General features: G+C 52.9%; 3 protein-coding genes across 3 annotated transcripts; 2 read left to right on the top strand and 1 right to left on the bottom strand.

Moving 5' to 3' along the window:
* Positions 1–8876: 8876 nt before the first annotated feature.
* On the top strand, positions 8877–13536 carry UCRPA7_1446 (hypothetical protein; the record flags this gene model as incomplete). Its single annotated transcript, XM_007914026.1, has 4 exons — positions 8877–9048; positions 9217–9299; positions 9368–12118; positions 12172–13536. The coding sequence occupies 4 exons, from the start codon at positions 8877–8879 to the stop codon at positions 13534–13536; spliced, it is 4371 nt and encodes a 1456-aa protein (XP_007912217.1).
* A 1683-nt stretch (positions 13537–15219) lies between these two features.
* On the top strand, positions 15220–16427 carry UCRPA7_1445 (putative cyclin-dependent kinase protein; the record flags this gene model as incomplete). The annotated part of the gene is made up of 3 exons (XM_007914025.1): positions 15220–15525; positions 15598–15822; positions 15918–16427. The coding sequence occupies 3 exons, from the start codon at positions 15220–15222 to the stop codon at positions 16425–16427; spliced, it is 1041 nt and encodes a 346-aa protein (XP_007912216.1).
* A 2130-nt stretch (positions 16428–18557) lies between these two features.
* UCRPA7_1444 (hypothetical protein) lies at positions 18558–19437 on the bottom strand (the record flags this gene model as incomplete). Its single annotated transcript, XM_007914024.1, has 2 exons — positions 18558–18698; positions 18754–19437. 2 exons carry the CDS (start codon positions 19435–19437, stop codon positions 18558–18560), a joined length of 825 nt encoding a protein of 274 aa, XP_007912215.1.
* Positions 19438–21842: the final 2405 nt, after the last annotated feature.

Raw genomic sequence — 21842 nt, 5'->3', positions numbered from 1 at the left:
AGATAGGGCTTCTGGGGGGCATTCAGCTGCGGCTGTGTACTCGCTAAGGTGAAAACTCGAGTATTCGAACTGGCTTGGCTCCGAGATGTCTTCAAATGCTCTTTGCGGTGTCAGTTGACGTTGTGATTGAAGGCTTATACCGAGTTCAGGGTAGATCAACACAGGCACAGAGCCTCGCTAGGTCGTTTGGTTAGAGCTAACCAAGCCGACTAACGTAGCCCAGCTACCAGCTCCCCTCTTCGGCTTAGTGACATAGCAACCCCACCGAGATCTGCTACCTGCAACTTGTCTAGCCCCGTTGCACCTTAGCCAGCTTCTTGTTCATCGCTACTTTACATATCACTCGCAATTCCACGTGAAAAGGTTGGCAGCCAGGCGTACTTATTCACATGAGCCAGTGCAGATAGGCCAAGATGCAGGGAATGCAGCCTTAGGACGAGTTGCCCGACTCAGGTGATAGCTACTATAATGTGCTTGTGATCTGCGGCCTGGGTATGGGCATCCTTGAAAGCGTTCCCTTTGAGTTCTGACCACTTAATGACCGGGCCTGGACCTGACACCCAATGAGAGGGGAGAGGCTTGCCCAACCCACCTCCTCAGCCCTATCGACTGCTTGACGAATGTCGGCCTTCCTTCACCAGGCAGCATTTTTTTAATGTGTGTCAGATTGCGGCATAAGCTTAGGTTCGGTTTCTGGACATCGGTGTCCTCTCTCGTCTTTTGTGTGAGCCTCTTTGCCTGTTCTGAGGCTCAGCATTGGGGTGCCTGATCGCTTCGACAAGTGTCCGAATGATGGGGGCCAACGCCCTGCAACCTGATGAATGAGGCTGTCTAAGCAGACCAACCAGGAGGCGTGCAGCGCCAACCGGGCGTTCGCCACATCACTATGGGCGTGGGGAGATGGGGAGGGAGAGGGCACAAGGCGGAGGAACGGGCTGGCAAAGATGCGATGGTTGGCGGGCCGCCTGTGTGGTGTTCGTCGTTCGTATCAATCGACGAAACTTTCTGTTTCTGGGCATTGTGCTACCTCGGACATGCAAAAACATGAAAGACCCATTGTCTACTCAGCAGCCGAACCGTTTCAGTCGTCTGACGAACACCGTACTGTAAAGTCGACGAGAGATGGTTAAGGTTGCTGACGACGAGACACGCGGCAGGGGACCCAGCATGTGCCAAAATCTTTATTTCGTATTAGTGCTCCTATGGTATGAGAACCACGCACATTCCCTAATGCCATGCGAGCAGGAATTCTTCTTCATAGCCTAGATCAGTATATGTAACAAACAAAAACAGACGGTCCACTCCACTCTTCACAGTTCAAAATGCATGAAGGAGCGATTTCATTCTGAAATAAGAGCGAGTCTTCCTTCAGCAGTGGGTGAGGTGAGCACCTATTGGGACACACTTTTTGATGTTTAAAGCGGTGCAAGCCGCCAAGTGCCTTGGAATGAGATGCTAATTCGATAAGCCTTGCAGGGAACCCTTGTCTAAAGCGCCATAACCCAGCAGCCTATCGTAGCCTTCCTTTTGATCATAACCCCTTTCAAAAGATGTTTCTTGCCCCTGAGAAGGACTGAAGAACCGCATGTCGTGCGAACGAAGTGAAGAGGTAGATTGGATACGAATGGCAGCAATCAATGCACCGGCCGCTTGATGGGCGTTGGGGCGAGAGTATTGGGATCAGATACATGCATTGTAGGACACGGAGAATGCGGTGAAGTTTGTCGGGAAGTACCCCTGGCAGGTCGCCCTATCCGAAATGTGCCACGGCACCAATTCAATGAGGCCTATGGTATGATGGGGTAAGCACTGTTGCAAGTAAACGGTTCCCCTAGAGTAGGACCCTACAGAATTTCCAGAAAAACGCGACCAATGATGATATCCTGGCTTATTCACTACGTATAAACGAAATGCCCATGATAGGGATTCTTGTTAAGATCCTACTACATCCTCCTTAGTGAGGCTGGATGGAAGTTACAAGAGGTCTGCCTTGGAGGATCAATAACACCGCGGCAAGTCAGTTGTAGGAGTGCAGGTCTCGAATCTGGGGGTTGATGCATGCCCAGGCGCTTTACCTTGGGTTTTCTTCCTGGCATACTTTCCCACACTCGCCAGGCTTGTCCTGATCGAGTGAGACGCACCTGGGTCCCCTGGCCGTCTTGGCGGGAGAAGATGGATCGCTATTGATTGAGTGCGACGATCAGACACCACGAGCTGTATCAAAACTCCGCGATTTCCAAGAATCTAGAAATGATGCGAGCTAGTTTTTTGCTAACACCCCACACTCTCAGATCAGGAACGACTCTGTTGCAGTGTTCTGCCGGTCGCCGGCCAGGAAGAGGGCGTTGCTGGCACCTCTGCCGAGCACGATGACCAGAAACAACAGGCGTGACGCTAATGTGTGTCAACAGGAAGGGTAAGTAGGTTGGGTGCTATGTCGCCTCAGACAACATGCAGAAGCGACCAAATCACGCCGGAGCCGCATGTCTTTGAAAGGCCACAGAAGCAGGCCACACCGACGTTTTTGATTTTGTGAGTGACTGTTGCTGTTGGCTGTGTAGATCTTGATGATGCTTCGCTGCTGTTTAAGAAATGCCGTTGGTTCGAGCTTGAGCATAGCCGTCGACGCCTCACAGTGTCTACTGCGGTGCGTTGTGTTGTGTTGCGCAGCTTTGATCTCGTCCGTTGGCCGCATGTTGTTCTTCGCCGTGCCCATTCCTCTTAGACCTAGCTCCCGCCCTGGGACAGACCGGCAGCAGACGAGGTGTGGGAAGGGGAAGGGGGAAAGAGGACGGAGAACGGTACGCTCGACGCGGCACCTCTGGGCCGTTCTGGTCTGCTTGCTGTATTGCTTCAATGCCACTGTGTGTCTCACTCTAGTCCGCTGAGACCCACATGGACAAATCCAATATGGCCTAATTACCTTCCATTGTTGCCATTGCTTCCCGTCGACGAGAATGAGCTCGCAAATGACAAGCTGATATGTCAAATTGCCCTCTACCTAGCTCATGATCGATTGACTGAGGACGTATTATTATTATTATTACTACAGATTGGCAGCAACATTGCGCAAGTGGACCGAGCATATCGATCATTCAGAGCGAGATTAGCAACCCAAGATGGTAGTCCATCTGCGCTTGATGATTTCGAGAATCTCGAACGTAGGTAGCGGGGAAAAGGTTAAAACAAGGTAGGTAGGTATCGTACTGTACACCATGCTACCTCATAGGTAGGTACGCTCCCGCTGCCCATGGATCACTGGAAACTGCGGGCAATATCACCCCCCAGGTTCCAGGCGGGAGAAATACAAACTCACGCCTTGCTAGACCAGACTAGACAGTTTAGTTGGCACAGTCTCTGAGGGAAAATGGGCAGCAGGCTAAAGTCACACAATGGCGCCGCATTCTGCACGAGTCTGGAGGCAATAGCACGCTGGTCTTAAGATGCAAGTTGTACAAAACCAGGCCAGATTGGGCCGCTCAACCGGCAGCAACACGGAGACGAAGACTGATGTCTCCGTTTACTGCTGATGACCGGATAAGGTATGTATGACCTCAAAGAAGGTACTACACCTAGGTAGATAGATGCTGGTCTAGTTATGTTGTAATTATCCAGTATTCAGGACTTCCAATATCAACTACCTACTGCATAGTAGGTACGCTCGGTACGGTAGGGCGTTCGCACTAGGTACTGCGTAAGAACGAGGGATGATGGGGGAGCAGGGACGAAGACAGCACGAGGGACAGGGACCAAGGACAAGAAAGAACAAGAAGGTGGCTCCCGCCGCGTCTCTCCACTTCCAGGCGCCGGTCGGTGTCCACCTCGTCATTTTTCAGAGCACACACCACATCAAGCCAAATATTATACCTTACATCTCCCTTGCTTGCTTTTTTGATGAGCTGGTTGCAGCCGGCCACAGCCAACGGGCTCCACCATCCTTACTGAAGATTTCCTGGATTTGCCCGCGATAAGAGAATAGGACGGAGGAGTCCAGGTACCGTCTCTACTGCACCTCCCAGAAGGTCGCCTAGGTGGGCAACTCGAAGTATCGAGCTGCGCAGGAGTACCTTGTCCAGACCCCTGGTCCTCCCACCCCCAGTACTTGCAGTGGGCGTACCCTCGCACCCTCTCAAGCGGCAAGAGGTACGTCTGCAGCCCGTTCACTCCAACGCAGTAAACTTGGGACAAATGGAGCTGAATGGGTGGCCGGATGACGGGGTCAAAGGCTTGGCGTCCTTGCGCCTCTTCCCAAGCCCTTACACTGCTCCGCTGCTATGACTGGCAGGCTGACCTGGCTGTCGCTGACACCAAAGAGGAAGAGAGAAGATAGATTGCCACTCACACGGCTCGTCAGACGACGGGGTGTCGTCGAGCAGACAAGGCTAGATGAGAGTTGGGGCGACGCTCTCGTGCTCTTGTTGCTTCACCATGTCTCCATAAGTGGACATCACGCGGCTTTGAAGTTCAAAGTACGTCTCTCTGGATGAGTATCGTGCACACTGTCTTTTGTATAGACGGACCTGACAGGCACGAGAAAGGCGATTGCCATTTCAAGATTGACGACAGTCAAGCACTCTAGACCTCTGAGACGCAATCACTGCCAAATCCAAAAGCAGTTAGGAGGTCTACGCCAACACAGATCACCGATGCAGTCGCAAGCCAAAGTGGGAAGAGCTAAAGCAAGGCCCGCTCGAGGTAACGCCGGGACAAACATGTACTGGCTTCTAGTCGAAGCGTCCGACCTGAAAAGCATACCATCCACAGGTGACGAACCTGAGAACATGTGCAGGAGATCTCACTTTCGACAATGTCGCCTGCCGCTGGCAAATCCTTGGAAGGCTGAATTCAATGTGCGGGCGAAGGCACAAGACCGGCGAGGTGGAGGTGCCTCATAAAGTCGTTCCCGTTGTCAATGTCCATCACTCGACCCTAATTCTCGTTTCTTGTTTTGCGCAGCTGATGATGTCGAATTGTTACCGTTGGCCGTAATTACACCACCCCCTCGCTGGGCTGGCAGGCGCTCATTCTACTACTACTCCGCCAGGGTAATAAATGTTCGTTTGCCAAGGGTATCACTACTCTTCAACAAGGCATTACTATTGCTACCTTTGTAGAAGTTGATAGGCCTATGGTAATAAGCAGAATATTCGAGAGCTTGATGAGTATTACGACTCTCAGCATTGAGTATCTTTGCCCTTTAAGAAATTAACATTTATTACCCTGGCAGTGTCTCATTGTGGCCTTATAGCCCTTGTTATATTTCTCTTGCGACAGTATCTCATGAGAGGTCCTGACATGAAGAAGAGTTTTTATACTGGGGTCTGCTTTACTTTCGTCCAGCTTCGTGGAAGGAGTCCGCAACTGAGCTTAAAAACGTCCGTCAGGACCTAGCACCAACCTACATTTCGAATGGCGCAGATTGGGGTCTGTTTGGGTTCCCGTCTGGCTCCCCTCCCGCCCTCCTCTCCACTGGGCTCAAGCCATCTGCGGCCCCAGGTGTCCACACTAGTGAGACCTTCGAGGCTTCGAGACTGCCCCTGGCAGCTCATGCCGCCTCAACAACAAGAGACTCTGTCAAGCGACAAATCTTCGCACAAGAGAGGGGATAAACAATCGCGCAGAGGTTGTCTGTTATAATGATATAATTCTTGATATACATGATTGACGGTGCAAAGCCTGGCTCGCATGGCCGTAGGAGTGCTCTCTTGATTTCCCTTGAACCCTTTCCAAGGCTCACAGTCGCCGGTGTGGAAAAGTGACTTGCAGGGGCTTACTTAGACCAGGAGACATCCCTGCTTCTGATTAAGTACAGTGCCCAAGTCGGGCTTGCTAGTCTGGCATGGCCTCCCACCTGCTCACTCTCGTCGCCGCCGCCCATGTCCTGAGAGCTGCATGACTGGCCGTCTCTTCTCTTCACCCTGAGCACGCCGTTGAAACAAGCGAAAGTTCTGCTGCAAGCATGTTTAGATGGACCGACACCTCGCAGCAACGCCTGGCTATTGAACAAGAAGCGCTACAGTTGTACGGTCTTTGAAGCGAGAGAACGAAGGCTCTACACCAACCCACGATGCCATTACGGGGTACTACCGGTATGCCCAATGAGAGATGTTTCGCGGTCTCGTCACACTCGACCAGAGCACATAGCCTCTGTCTCTCTGCCCGACCTACTTACTCGCCCCATAAAAGGGCGAATGTGTTCTCGCATGCGTGGTACAAAGATTCATACGAAACATGCCTCATCAACCGCATTTTTTACTCCCAGAACGGTGGCCAGGAGCCCAGGACCGTATAGGCATAGGGATCACCGCCGTGACAGGTTGCTGCTGAAGCCGAGCATTCATTACGAGGCCCTCTCCAGCACACCCCTCCTCCACCTGAAGTGGCTCCTTGACAATTCCCATTGTCGCGAGATGGAAGTACCCACATCGCAGCCAGGCGCTGGGAATGCCCCCTTCAAAACCCCAGTTTAATACACGCTTGACGTACAATTACTCTCCCGTACCTTGTTTACTGTGCTGCCCGTTCAGCTGCTGTGGAATTGGAAGAAGAAATAACAGACCGTAAGCGCTGAGGATAGCGCTCTTCGCCGTCCCGCCCTCTGCTCCTCACACTGACCCTTGAAGTGGTACTGCCACCCTCGTAGGCTGTCTCCTGCTGCTGCCCACTGTGTCTGGGACATGGGACAGGTCGTGCAACACAGAGCTACTTGGGTAGTCATCGAGAGTGCGTCTCGCTCTGCGCAAAAGTGGTGGGATGGAGAAGTACTCTACCTTGCAGTACCTAATAAGCCATCTAACCATCCAACCGTCTCTCAAGTGCCACATTTCGACACGCCCGCCAACACACCCCAGCGGCTTTCGAGCTTGGGAGGGGGACCCAGGGAAGGGAGATCATCAAGTACCCCATGTACCCTTAAGTCCTGCGGGTGCCGCCCTCCTCAGACTCTCCTACAGATGCTGCCCATTGATTGTTGAACGTTGCCCATCGCTAGGTCCAATGAGTGCAGGCTTGCTAGACCTGGAGAGAGAGAGGCCACAGTTATTAGCAGGTATCTAAGAAATTGCGCTTCTCGCCTTGGGGTGCAGTCCATGATAATTCTATTGTGAAGAAAACGGGAACAAGCATAGTAGGTGGTATGCATTCTAAGCAACGTCGCTGGCCTCAGTCGGCAGGGCGCTACCTCCTCGACTGGGCAAAGCTACCTACCTACGGGTAGGTACAAGGGAATACATATACACAGGGTGCAAGTACCTCAGTATTACCTTACCTACCGTAGGGTAGGTACCTAGTGCGGAGCGGCAGTCTGGCATCCATCAACTTGCTGCGTCCACGAGCAAATGGTCCCCTGGCCCCGTCCGCCTCCACCCTTGGGACCAGTCAGTCCTCTCTCCTCTCACCCACCACCACCTGGGCTGCTGGGCCACCACTCCCATGTTGCGCCCACCCTCGTCGTCTCTTCCCTGCTCACACTCACTCGCTCACTCCCTCACGCAGTCACATCCCATCCATCTACCTGCCGCACCGCACCGCACATACGCACGCACCACACTCACACACATTCTCTTCTCCCTCTTACCATTCCGCTCCTCTCCCGCTGCCTGCTGCCTTTGCCTTTGCCTTCCTTTTTGTCGGTGTCGTGCATTTCTCTCCAGCAGCTCGTCTTCCTCCTCTCTTTCCCTCTGCGCCGCCGTGTAAATCGTCGTGTCAATAACTCGACTTATCGCTGCCAACCTCCAAAGTAGCGTAAATAGACGATTGCGCACACGAAGCACTGACCGAAGTACTCCGTACCACCGCCAACACCACTACCATCCTACCCACGACTTTGGAATTGTGCCATTAAACCATCCATTTCTCTCTCGGTGTAGTAATTGTTGCCTTCTGCGACCTTTTTTTTGGGACGCATTTCTCTCGCTTCGTCGAAAGTCTTTGGTTCCGTCTGGACTCGTCTCCGATTAGCATTGCACCCCTCGACGAAATAAGCTCTGCGAAAGTCCAGCGCCGCCCGTTTCCAACGAGCGCCCGAACTTAAAACCCTCTCCCACTTTGACCACCAGAGTCGTCACGCTGCGACCCGACGTTGTGACTTGATTCTGCATCATCACTTCCTTGGGTCTTTACTTCTACTCACCACGACTCGCCGCCACGTCGCACATAGCGAGGTCCTCGCCACTCTTCACCTTGCATCGTCCCGAAGCGCCTAGGAGGTGGCTGCCTTACGATCGCCTGGTTCTACTTTGACGATAGTGCCCAGTGGTGACTCTTTTGAGGACTAAGTACGTGTCTAGAACATGCTCATTGCAAAGGATCGAGGTTTCAGACGGGCAGATTGATTGACAAAGCATAGCGCGCACTTCGACCACGGTCTACTTGTGTAAAGGGTCTCGAACAGTAGTGAAGCGAGGGTATGAGGGTATCTGGTATCAGAGAATATCGACGTCGACATTTATTCGAGATTTAAGACCCCAATCCGCCTCATCACTTCGAACTCCTCCAATATACGAATCCGGACCTCCAAGGTGCCAGCACGACGAACCCATCGACAGGCGCTCAAGGTGGAACTTCCACAGGCCAAAGGCTCCAATTACAGCGTTGTCGTACACGAGGCTTGATCTATATGGACGCGACTGGGGCACGCTAGGCAGCTTGCAGCCAGTTGACGGCTTCTTGCCTCATTGTCAGGACTAACCGACAAATTCGCCTTTTTTCGTGCCGTTGCTTGCGTAACTACGGCCATCATCTCCCCCGGGCGGGCTCTCGATAGACGACAACGACGAACCCTCATCAAAAGGCTCGGAGACTCCAGTCGCAGTGCGTCCACGTGCCGGAACAGCTGCCTGGTCTTGGGGCTTGTTCAACCTTAAATTATTGCGGCCATGGCCGCCAACTTGCAACAGATGGCTGCGGCCGGCCAGCTGATTCCGCAGCAGCAGCAGCAGCAGCAGGGACGGCCGAACCAAGCTCAACTGAGCAATCTTGTCTACCGAAATCTTATGGCCAACACTCTCGCCCTTCAAGGTTGGCAAACGGCAGTCCAAATTTCCGAGCGTATGGGAAAGACGTTAAATCTGTGCGTTGCCCTAATATCACCTTTGATAATCTGACAGTTTCTCCGACGTTTTTGCGGCGGGGTGGTGGTTGCTTTCCTTTGTATTGTGGTTATTGTTCGTGGCGCTAACCATTGTTCCCTATTCAGAATAACCAACGTCATGCTAGCTATGCCCTCAGCAGAGTGGCAGAGAGCCGCATCTTTCGGACTTGAATTCGAAAAAGACGCCTTCCACAACTCGCCCGACAAGGTGAGAAATCCCCACTACTTTCCCCTCCCTCTCACCTATCTTCTAACTCTTTTTCTTTTTTTCAACAGTCCAACTATGACCAGAAGATGAATGCGAAGAACGCCGAGATGTTCAAGAAACGTCAAGCGAACGAGCAGAACCTCCACAGCACACTCAACGCACAAGCCGCCGCCGCTCAGGCAGCACAGCAGCAGCAACAGCAGATGCTTCTCAATCAGCAGAATGCTGCGGCGCTCCAAGGCCAGATGGGACGTGGCATGGGGCAGCCCGGACAGCAGGGCTTCCAGCACCTTCAGCATCCAATGCAGGTTTCACAAATTCCTCAGCAACCACCTCAGATGGCCATGAATATGGGCAATCCAGGCGCACCCCAGATGGGTCCAAATCAGCCAGGATTTCAGATGCCCATGAACGGCATGCGTCAGCCTGGCGGCGGCAACAACCCTCCGGTAGATCTCGCAAGTCTCTCCCCACAAGACAAGCAGAAGGTGGCCGAGTTCGCCAACAAGCTTGCCGCTACCACCCCAGATGCCCAGAAGGCGAACATGAGAGTTCTACTTCAAGGCAAACTGACTCCTCAGCAAGCTCACGAATTCCGCACACAGAATAGAGATCCGTTGATGTGGTACTTCCAGCAGCAGGCGTTCATGCATCTGAAGAACCAAGCCCAGATGATGCGCCAGCAGCAACAAGGTATGCCTCCCAACCCGCAAGCCGCCATGATGCAGCAGCAGTCTCAGCAGAGGACCATGAATCCCAACATGATGAATGCACTTAACCAAGCGGGTGGCATGGCCGGGGGCAACCTTGGTCCTTTCAGCAACATGGAGAGCATCATGAACGAGCAGAAGCAGGGTTACATGGCACAAGAGGCCGGTCAAATTGTTGTGCCAGCGAACAGTGGTGGACCAGGAGGAAGGGCAACACCTCAGCCGATGGGAGGCATGCCACAGAACATGCCACCAAACCCGAATCAGACTCCTCGCCAACCACAAATGCAACAGCCCTTCAATATGCAACAAGCACAGATGAAGATGGATCAAGCAGCAGCGCAGTCCCAAGCGCAGATCAGAGCTCAAGCCGCCGCTAAGCAATTACAGGGCCAGCCCGGTGGACTAGGAGGCCCAATGCCAGCTTCTCAGAGTCCAGCCATGAACACACTCAATGCCCCTGTGAGACGTCCACCTGTCCCGATGGGTCAAATGGATGGTCAGCAGATGGGCCAACCCAACGCCCAGTTTGGAGGAATGCTTGACCCTCGCTTCAACCAGCAAAGAGCACAAATCTCCATGGGAGGCAATATCAATGCCAACAGCCCGGCTGTCAACGCCATGCTTGCAGCCATGCCTGTGGAGCAGCGACAGAAGTTCAGCGGTCTACCCCCAGAGAGACTGAACGAACTCATGAACAAGTGGCAGGAGCAACAGCAGCAACGCGCGATGCAAATGAATAACGCTGCCCAAGCAGTGAAGAACCAGCCCCAGATGCCAGTACGCCCTGGCCAACCTCAACCGGGTCAGGGGCAGTTCAACCCCGCAAACCCCAACCCTCAATTCCAAATGGCAAACGGGATGCAACAACCGAATGCCAATATCCCACCCAACCTCCAACAAGCGTATATTCAGCAACAAATTGCACGTGCTCGTATGACCGGCGCCCCTGATGCAGGACAAGCGGCAATTATCATGGATAGTATGGACGTCCCGCCACAGATTCTCACGCAGTTCAATCAGCAGTTCGGAGGCAGCCTCCCTGCAGAAATCAAGAAGTGGAAAGACTTCAAGACTTGGCTGGCTTCGAATCCTGGTGTCCCCGACAACATCAAACATGGCTTGCTGAGGACACAGCAGAATCAGTTCCGCCAGATGATGCAGAAGAGGAACAATGCCACCCCTAATGCTGGTAACCAGCCAGGGATGATACCTCCTAACCCTCAGCAAGCTCCTGGTCCCATGGTGAACCAGCAGCCCAACAACATGCCACCGAATATGCCGCAGATTCCTCCGCACATGTTGCAAGTAACCCCACAAGATATTCAGACTCTGCGTCAACAGCATCCACGGCTGTCTCAGGCCTCAGACGACGCTATTAGGAGAGTGGCACTGAAGATCAAGACGGACCAGATTAACAAAGCTATGGCGGCGAAGCAGAATGGCGGCGTACCAGTTCCACCACCTCAGCAGCAACCTGGTCAAATGCCTCAGCCCGCCGTGACACAAGCACAGGTGGAAGCGGCCCAAGTGGTTCAGCCTGGACCTAACCAGCCTGCTATGCAGAAGATGCCTCCGAACAACGCGCCTCCAGCGGCACCAAATGCCAATGCTGCAGCTGCACGAAACAACAACCGTCAAGCTCAGCAAAATCAGGCTGCGGCGCCTAACCCATCGCCAGCTACCGCGCAGAAGAATCTCAAACGTCCGAATCCCGACGAAGCTGATGGCCAGGCGCAGGCCAATGCGGCGGCTCAGCGGCCAGCTTCTCAGCAGAATCAAAGACCGGCTGGTCAAGGACAGCCGATGCCAACTCCTGAGCAGCTTGCCAAGATGACACCCGAGCAACGCCAAAAATTCGAGCAGATGATGAAGGCCCGTCAAATGGCTCCGGAGGACATGAATCGCCTCAAGGTGCTCGCCCAGGAAGAATCTGCTACCTTCGGCAAGCAAAGCTATTCGGACATTGCGATGCAGCCTGCAGAGAAGCAAGAGGTTTCGGCTAAGATCACGAGAATCGCTGCTGATATGGCCAAGCTGGGTAGGGCCATTGGCAAGTGGTACGCGATTGCAAGAGACGAAAATCGGACGAGACTGTTCTTCAGACATGTAAGTTTATGCTGTTCTTGCCTGCCTTGCGTACATACTAATTTCAATGCTAGCGTCTCCGGCTTCTAGCACAGTTCCAAGATGGCGAGAAGATGCAGGCCCTGAAGGATACTTTTAGTATCAGTTCCAGAGAGCTAGATCAGATTCGAGGTGTATTAGAGACAATGACCAAGGATCTGGCTGCCTTTTATGGAAAGCCAATGGGTCGACCGAATCAAGCTGGTGCCCCTGGACAGGCCCAAGCTCCCGCACAGCAGGGTCAACCACCTGCGCCGCAACCCCAGCAAACTGGAGCACAGGCGAACAAGATGCACCAGAGATCGAACAGCAAGAGCGGACAAGCTCCAGCGGCGCCTACCTCGGCCCAGCCTCCCTTCGCGTTTGGTGCCTCCTCGCCTCATGGGCAACCTTCGTATGTTGGGAAGCCGACCGTCACTCAAGAAAACCTGCAGTTGCCCCCAACGAAGAAGGCCAGAAAGAATGGCCCGCAGGCCAATGCGTCTCCATCAGTCTCAGCTGCGACAGCGTCTCCCCATGTTAAGCCCCCTTCACCAGAGGCCAAGCGGCAGCAGGTACCACCGCCTCCCAAGCCGTTGTTCGTCTGTCCCGAACCCGACTGTGATAGCCACAATACTGGTTTTGCTACCGAGGAAGCAAGGCAGGCGCATATCGATCAGGAACATATCAAGCCGTACCAAGAGCCGTTCAAGTTCTTTGAGGAGAATCTGGCTGTCAGCCTAGGACTGGACTCTGAAGGTCACATCAAGACCCCTCCCAAGTCATCTGGGCAGGATGGCTCTCAGCAGCTATTCGCCCCATCGATGACCACCACTTTGTCGAAGCAGGGCCAGACTCCCATGATCAAACCGGATCTTGCTGCAACCCCCATGTCGAGAGCTGCGTCTATGAATCGTCAGCCCAGTGCTACCAAGGCTAATGAGATTGCTAAGAGCACTCCTGGCAAGGCGGTTGGCAAGATTGAGAACACACCAAAGATTGTGGAAGTGCCCCAAGTACAGCTCTTGGACGATCCGTGGGCAGGCTCTACAATTGACCCGCAGAACCTCTTCGCGCAGTTCAACTTTGATCCTGCTGCTGGTGGTGTGATATCTGATCTGAGCCTATATCGATCTGTTACTCCCAATGACACCCCCGAGTCGAGCAAGGACAGTGGTGTTTCTGAGCCCAACAGCGATATATCGGAAGGTGCAGCTCTCGAGATCGACATGAATTACCAGTTCGGCGAGACTGGACTTCTCCTGGACATGGACAGCTTCAATATCGAAGGCAGCATTGACCCAGAGGCGCTCATGATGAACGACCCGTCGTTCTCGAATGTGCCGCCGTTGGACTACACGATGGACTTTGACAAGCCATTCTCGCTTGATATGTCACTCTACTCCATGGATACAACTTGAGGCGTGGAATAAGGTACGAAGACGAGCAACCTTTGTGGAAGATGATCTGTCTCGGACATCTTCCAGAAATGCGAAAATGTTGTGACTTCTTGGCGTTTACATTTTGAACGGACAAGGCACCTAAAAATAACGGAAGGATGAACGAATAGGCTGCGGCGTCAGTCTACGACGGTCTACGAACGGATACTTTGGCTCAGGGGGAAAAGCACTGTCACAGGCGTCCCCGTGATTCTACGGCTCTGTATGACTGGATTGGTATTTTGCGATGGCCGTCAAGGCCAGAGGCGTTCTATTTTTCTTCCTCTCTATCTCTCTCTACTGGAACCCCGATCTGGACGATGGACATACTCGTTGCAGATGCTTTTGAGCGTTTTTGATTTGCTTATTTGCCCAATGCTTCTTTTTTTTTAATTTCCCCAATCCAGTTTTACCGACAGATATAGTGTTTTTGGCACGATAGCAGACGGCAGCAGCTTCTCTCTAGCTGGACGTGTACGAAGCCGTGAATGAGGGACTGCAACTGTGCGTTTCTGGACACGCAAGGAGGGAGGGGAAAGGGGGAGAAGATACCCGCCATTGCATCGTAAGGTTTTCCAGGTTAGGTTACCTAGGTATTGAATGAATTGAGAAGGCAATGCATTATTGATTATGATGCCGGTTCCTAGCGTGATTCCTGTGATATAAGACGTGTATGACATGTGGGGAGTCCGATCAAGCTCTACGTCTCAGACGGACAGAGAGCAATCCAGGGATGGATGGATGGATGGCTGGATGAGTAGAGGCTCTTATCGTACACATGTACAGCAAAGCAGATGGATACTCATTGTATATCGTCGCAGTCGGGTCGTGTTTGTTCCTGCATACGTCAGATGAGAAGAGACGATGCGGGGATGCAGGAGGAAGATGCGCGGCCAGGTTGACCCCGGCTCCCGCAGCGCGTGTAGGTATAGGGGGGTCCCGTCCCCAACTTTATGCAACGGGTAAAGCGCCCTCTTGCAGTGTGCCTACTGTAGGTAAGACCCTACACTAGCTACGCGGTACCTAGGTAGGTGGCACTAAGAGGGAGCTTCGACCACCGCGACCGTCCGCTGCAGAGTACCCCGGGATAGCGCGGAATAGGCCCAGCAAGCGCGGTCAGCCCCAGCTACCTTCAGCAGCTAACGGGCCGCTCCATGCTCGAAGGGGTAAGCAAGTAAATATACATGGGGCCAATTTCGATTCCAGGGCGAAAGGCAACGCGACTTGCATGCTGTAGGTACCGTATGTCGTATGGTAGGTACGTAGAAATCCCGTGTGTGTGTGTATACCTGCTGCGCTGCCCAAACGCCCATCTGAACTCTCAACAATAACGCGACTGACGTTTCTACACCAACTGAATTGGACTGCAATATATACTCTCTCTACCTACACCCATACCCTCCTCCGTGGCTTTCTGCCGTTTCTCATCAATTGCATTGATTACGCTTCCTCAGAGACTGTGTATCTCTCATCTATCTACCTTACCTTACCTTTATCCTTCTACCAAAGCAGTATTATCATCCAATCTCCGTGCTGCATCATCGTCCAGGTCCTTCTGCTGCATAGTAGACGCGCCCGCGCTTCTCGCACCACCACCACAAACACGATTGATCCCATCGTGTTTCCTCCTTGCTCTCCCTCCTCCTCAGTCCTCTCTACTCTGCAATGGACGTTTCATCACCTTCCAAAAGACGCGTGCTTGCATCCCTCGACGTAAACGCGCCATCTCCCAACTCGAAAGCCGCCGGCCTCAAACAACACGCAAAGACAGATCTCTCGCCCTCGGGCATATTGAAGCCGTTCCGGGACGCGGCACACCTCTCTGTGTCTCCGGAGCACAAGAAGAGAACCCTACCTTCCGAATCGAACCAGCAGCAACCGGCGAAGAAGCCCTGTCTCGACACAATGGCTGTCCCTACTTCCGTGCCCGAGTCACGAGTGGTGGAGGCGAACATGGGAGACTTGGAAATGGTATGGCTCATCTAGCAGACCGATTGAACACAATGCGTGATCCAGATCGCTAACGATGTGCGTAATGTACAGGCCGAGCCAGACGGCTCCCACACAACAACACGGCAACGCTCGGTCTCGCCGGACGCGTGCTCCGTCTTCGATAACTCCGTCGTCGACACGTCCCAGGCGACGGCGTTCACCGAGCCGGATCTCGACGGCGTTGTCCCCATTGGAGCCATCCCGACTATCGCCGTGCATGTGCCGCTACCGCCGCCCCAGCCGCGTCGGGTACCGACGCGTGAGGAATCAAGACAAGTATGTACCATGCCCTGGAGATTTTGTCCCCCATTGGGCAATATGCATTTGTGTTTCTTGTTGTCCGACCCATACTGACGTGGCCTCCTTGTCAGAAAGCCGAAATACTGAAGCTACGGCTCGGCCTGGCGAACTACAAGCTGCGGACCGGCCAGGCCGACGTGCCGCTGGACCAGCTGCAAATGAGGCCCATGCCCGGCGCGAAGAGGCGGTCGCCCGGCCTGCCGCCATCGTCATCCGCAGCCACGATACGGGCTCCCGCACCACATGCATCACAGGAGTGGTTCAGGCCTGCCGCGCAGCCGACAAGCGGGCGCGATGCTGCCGCGCAGGCGGGCGAGGACGGCGAGCAGCAGAACGCCTCCGGCCAGGAGGAGGAAGAGGACGATGGTGAGGCCGAGGGCGCGCCGCCTGTCCGTGCCCACGCTCATGCTCATGCTCATGCTCATCCATTCTCGCCGGAGAAGAACCTGCTGCCGAGACTGGCGGCGTCTGGTCTGTACACGCCGCAGAGAAGTCGGTTTGCAGAAGAGGATGAGAAGTTGACGAGCAGCGCGCTGAGGGGCGGTGCGGTCAATGGGCTGTTGAGCCTGGCTAGGGGTTAGAGCTATGAAGCTCAACATCACGGTGTAGACAATATGGCGCTTCCAGTCGCAAATTGTGGAACTTGCATCGGCTCTTCACAGAGGCGAGAGAGCAAGGTGAGGTTTTCTTAGGGTCGGTCCTGGTTGGGGGTATCTTGATGCATTATATCGGGCCATGGTGCATTTGGTGGAAAAATTTCTGTATGAGTGAAGGAAAAGAAGGCATATCATAGACGGGCTGCTATCTAGACTCTGTAGATTCGCCAATGGAGTTTATGTGTCGGAATATGCCTCCCCCGCCGGTATTTACGTTACTCTACAACACTTGAGAAAGAGATCGTCCAGCAGAGTCTTTGCGGACTATCCAGACGCTTGTGCAAGTCTCCAGCTGAGTTTACTTAAGCTTCATATCGTGAGTTCGTATTCTCTCCCGCGCCGTATGCCTACACACGCATAATTCGTCGCGATGGTCTATGCTTTACCCCACCATGATAGGTATCGCGACGGCGCGCGCCCGCATGGTGTGTGGCGGCGAGATTCGCAGGGCATCCATGACATGTCAGAACCCGCCACCGACCATCTACTGTAGGTGATGAAACAGAAGCAATACATCTAAGATGGGCAGCAATTTGAGCACAGTACCGCGTGAATGAGTTCTTTGATGTCTTTCTAAATCTCGAGCACTGTGGCTGCAGTGTCCACGTACTTGCTGGACACCCGACCCCAGCCAATCTATGTTGACTGTCTATCAAGATTGGCAACGCGTAGTCCAAACACAAAGAGGCAACCTTGTGTGTGCCATGCAAATAAATATCACAAGGAAAGTGGATGCCGCGGGAGGACCCTTAATCTTAGAGAGATCGCGCCAGAGGAGAGTACCGGTAGCAGAAGCATATATCCTGATGGAGGTGGGTGTGCCCCCTGTTTATTTTGTGATTTGGTTTTTATGCAAGGTACCTACCGCCAGCAGATCTCAGGGTACCCTACTGCGCGCGCTGCCGTCGCGCGTTGTGCATCGCCTGCAGCGACCTAGCGTCAACTAACGCTAGCTCGACAAGCGCCACCTTTTGCCGCGCTTTCCCACGTGGCAGCCGGTGCAAGGGTGCGGCGCGTCTTTTTTGCGTTAGTTACATAAGCCAGCATAACGCGATCGCTTAACAAAGCCCAAAGAACCCCCCCTTCCTACCCCGGACTATACCACCCTAAGGTCCGGGCCGGGTTAAGTAATGAGAGAGCCCCACAACCTGGCCTGGATAGGGGGAGAGGGGGAGCCCCCGGATTTCGGGAACATCAGCAGCGAGCGGCACACGATCGATCCTTGATCGTCATCGCCTCGATTCATCTCCCTGTCTCTGCTCTTCATCATCCCTGGGAACGAACATGCGGTCGAACTCCTGCCTCAGTCTGTACGCATGGTTTTCGCCGCATTAAAGACGCCACCTTTCATTTCACTCATTCGGGAAACCTTCTAGAAGTCGGTTTCGAAAATGCAGCTGGACTATTCGGGCAAGAGGCACACTAGATATTCAGATGAACTAATGCGTCTGAGCACCAAACCGATGAACTACTCCCTGTATGATACATTGACGAGGCCTATCGTACATCCAATCTACTGTCTTGTACCTTTCGAAGACGGGTACTTCCAGTAACAACTATTTTCCATTACTGTTCTCTCGGCACTCCCGGCACTCGATCTTTGGTTTATTCTTCATCTTGCGAAGATCCCATAGACCAATGCTTGACAGGAGCTGGTGGCCGGGGTTTCGAAGACACTGGACGAACAACCCTCCGTTATGCACAATGCGCCTCCACTGGCATCGATGAGATCCTTCGATCCCACATGCCTCGCAATGTAATTCACATCTCAAACGAGGACAGCCAACTGCAAAGCATCTGCACCGGTTCAAGTTAGCTTGTCTCGCCAGCGCTGGAAATTGTAAACAGGCCACTCACTGATTCTTTGGGCAGTCCTGGCCAAGATGACGCGCCTTACAAAAGCATTCCCGCCAACAGTTGTTACCGCTGTGGGTTCCCGAGCCACATAGGCAGCAGATCTCCTTACACTCCCATGGGTTTTGATGAGGGCGAAGTCCAGATAATCTGCAATAGCGGCAATCCTTGGGGCACTGTAAGTTTGGTCAGTATCATCTCTCAAATGTTATCGTTTTCGATGAGGCATAAAACGGACTTGATGGCAGAGATGCTGTGGATAAGTTGTACACCAGCACTGCTTCGACTCGTCGGGGCATCGTACTTCTCGATTCTTGTGAAATTTGCCGCAAGATCGACAGGCTACCGTACATGAAGTCTTATTGTGATGCCCGCCACAGTTGTCGCATTGAGTGACCTTTTCTGGAGAGAAGTTTTTGCGCTTGCGGGATGGCTGTTGTGCTGATACATCTGTTGATTCTAGCAGCTTATCGGGACCAAGATCGACCGGAATATTGGTCACATCGCCAAGTGGCTCGCCCATGCTTGTTGGCTGTTTCTCCTGAGTAGTCTCTGTGGTGACCGTCGCCTCTGTAGCAGGAGGATCTTGATGATGGTTGTCTCGATTGTACCTACGAACGAACGTGAGGACTGTATCATAGTACAATGATGCAATTTCCTTGGCATATTCCGTCTCATAGCGATCTAGCTGGAAATCTGCTGGGTTCGCGAGCCGAACTTCTTTGGGCTTGAGCCGCTGGACAACATCCTTCATGGCGTCGACAAATCTGGTGAGTAGAGTCTGGGCACCCTGAAGGTCAAATAGGGCGGCATTCTTGACGATGTACTGGATGGGAACTTCGATGGTCGCGAAGTCCTTGTGATGGTGGACTGTCAAGGCGGTGCTAGCCGGACATGGGAAGAAGAGTCTTGCTCCATCATCACCGATGACTTGTCGGCCCGCCAGGGAGAGGCGAAAAGACGAGGGAGAGCTGGGGTGAGGATGATCGTGATCTATTTCGACTGTGGCGCGGTCAGCAGCGTTATCTTTGCGGTCGCCTGGACCACCTAGACCACCTGGTATAGACTGGTTGGAGCCCATATCTTCCTAGGCCTATATGGCTACTGAATACACAAGTATGTGTTCTGAAGGCGCGTAATTCGCACGAGGTGAGAGGAGAAGCGAGATTTAGATTATCTTGCTGCGGTTGTTTGGGCGGAGGTTTGGGTAATCAATGGACAGAATCTAGCGGAAGAAGCATCCATGGATTATGAGAGAATGAGATTTTGGATGAATGTCAGGAAGGAAACGAGGGTAGGTTGTTGTCCTCGAGGTGGTCTGGGCAACAGCAATATTCGTGGGTTGGTCCTTCCCCTTCCGTATATCATAGCTTGACAATATGCCGTGCCTACCTGCCAACAAATCAACGACTCATCTTAGTCAACGCAGAGCCGCTGTTTTCACGATCACAACTCCCATTTCTATACAGTGCCCTTTATCTAAGTACCATTTGATCCTGCGTTGCCTCTCGGCGGTCCATTCATATAAGCCAAATCTAACTCCTGGACTTCTTTGCCAACCCAATAAGTCACTTTGACCTCACTTACTCCTCATACAACCTTTCTGCAAACTGGCATTCACTGCAAGTACATACGCGATATGTGCTGGCTGGTATGTTATATTTACAAGTGCGGCCACGACTCAACCACCACCTTCAAGTGCTGCAAATGCGCCAAGAGCGAGGAGCACTGCCTCGAGTTGAGCCTCTCAGAGACGTGCCCCCTTAAGGAGGTCTGCCACGACTGCAGCATCACCCCCGACTCGCTGGCCGGAGACCTAGCTGTCGACCTCGTGCTGGAGGGAGACCGCTTGATTGTGCCCCTTCAGACAAACCGCCTCCTCAACATCATGGTTCGCCGGCCGCCACGGAGACGCCGTTTGACCCCGTTGCAGTCAATCCCCGCAAGCTGAAACTTTCTCATTCACGGCAATGGGAGCGGCAGCAATCATTCGCAGTTCCGATAAGGAGATGAGGCTAAGAATGCTGATGGAAATTTGGTTCGCTATGGTGTAAGTGCACATTTATATTCCAACCCCTGCAATGTGGGAGATAAATCTAATTCGCCGTGGCGTTAAGGTTCACAGGCGTGAAATATGGGCCACAATCTGTCAAGCTTTGGAACAAGGATATATTTCGACCTCAATGGCATCAATATCTCTCTTTCGAGCTATCTAGCTATCTAGGGCGAACTTGAGAAGACCCTTGGGATTGCGACCATTTTGCCAAGAACTCCTCCAGATCCACGTGAATGCGCAGACCCTTGGAAGTCATCGTGCTAAAGACAGCTCTCAACTCAGACGACTCCATGGTTTTCACCAAAGTGGTGAAGGCTTCCATTGCCAGATCCTTCGACCAGGGACAGCTTCCAATGGCCCGGTAAAACACGTCCTTGGCTTTCTGCCGAAGCTCTTTCCTGCTGTAGCAGAAACGAATGTATGATACCCAGAGTGACACACTGCCAGCACAAGCCTCACTTTCAAGAGCACTCTCAAACGCCGCCCGAGTAGAATGTGCGTTGCCTACGTGCTGTTCGTGAGAGATGGCGAAGAACCTACTGCTTAGGCAGTCGTGCGGGTCTACAAGAACTGTGTGCCGGAGGACATCTCGGACAGGATCGTCTATGCGAAGGCTGGACTCTGCCCAGGCAAAGAGTGTCATGAAGATGGTATTTTTAGGGAAGATGGTGATGAATTTCAGCAGGTTTTCTCGGAGAAAAATCGGTCGAAAGGGTCTGTGGACTGTCAATATACTGTAGCTTAGCACTGGAGTAATGATACTGACCCGTGACTTGCATGGAAGTAAAGAAGTCTCGCGCCAAATTGCAGTAGTTGTTCGTGTGCGCTATGAGCTCCGAAGTGGCGTGAGATCAACTCGTTCGAAAATGCAAGTATACTTTCAATAGCGGCCGAAATGTTACCCTGTTTGTCCGATCTTGATTCTGTGCCTCCTTCTGCTGTCAGATACTCCAGTAGAGCCAGAGATTGGGCGAAGAGGGCGCTGGAAACAATATTCCCAGAGGACAAAGAGTAGTCCCGTCGAGCTAGGAGCTTCTGTCTCGTCTTCAATATTTGAGCTGTCGATGGAGGAGTGGGGAGCTTCTGCTGTGAGGAATTTAGACTTTGTGACTCTTCAATGGAAGAGACGAAACAGGCGAGAGACTGGTCTCGTTCGCCCGAATTCAGCTCTTTCCATGCCCATGTATTCCAAAGCAGCTGCTTATCCTTTTCCTCTGTGGTCTGGAGGCTCGCGGCCGATAGATAGACATTCCGAGCAAGATCCTCATTCCCATTCTCCCACTCTGCTAAGGCGTAAGCATTGTAGAGATTAATGCTCGATGAATACTGTTTCAGAAGTGTCTTCGCTGTCTTTTTCGAGCTGCGACAATCATGGTTCCATGAGAGCGCAAGACTGTACTCTGCTGCTTGACAAAATCCGAACGTGAGCG

The sequence above is a fragment of the Phaeoacremonium minimum genome, assembly GCF_000392275.1.
Source record: "Phaeoacremonium minimum UCRPA7 unplaced genomic scaffold PA7_03_scaffold_104, whole genome shotgun sequence".
NCBI classification, from domain to species: Eukaryota; Fungi; Ascomycota; class Sordariomycetes; order Togniniales; family Togniniaceae; genus Phaeoacremonium; species Phaeoacremonium minimum.
Note: the sequence above shows the minus strand (reverse complement) of the source record. Positions and strands in the feature narration are given on the sequence as shown.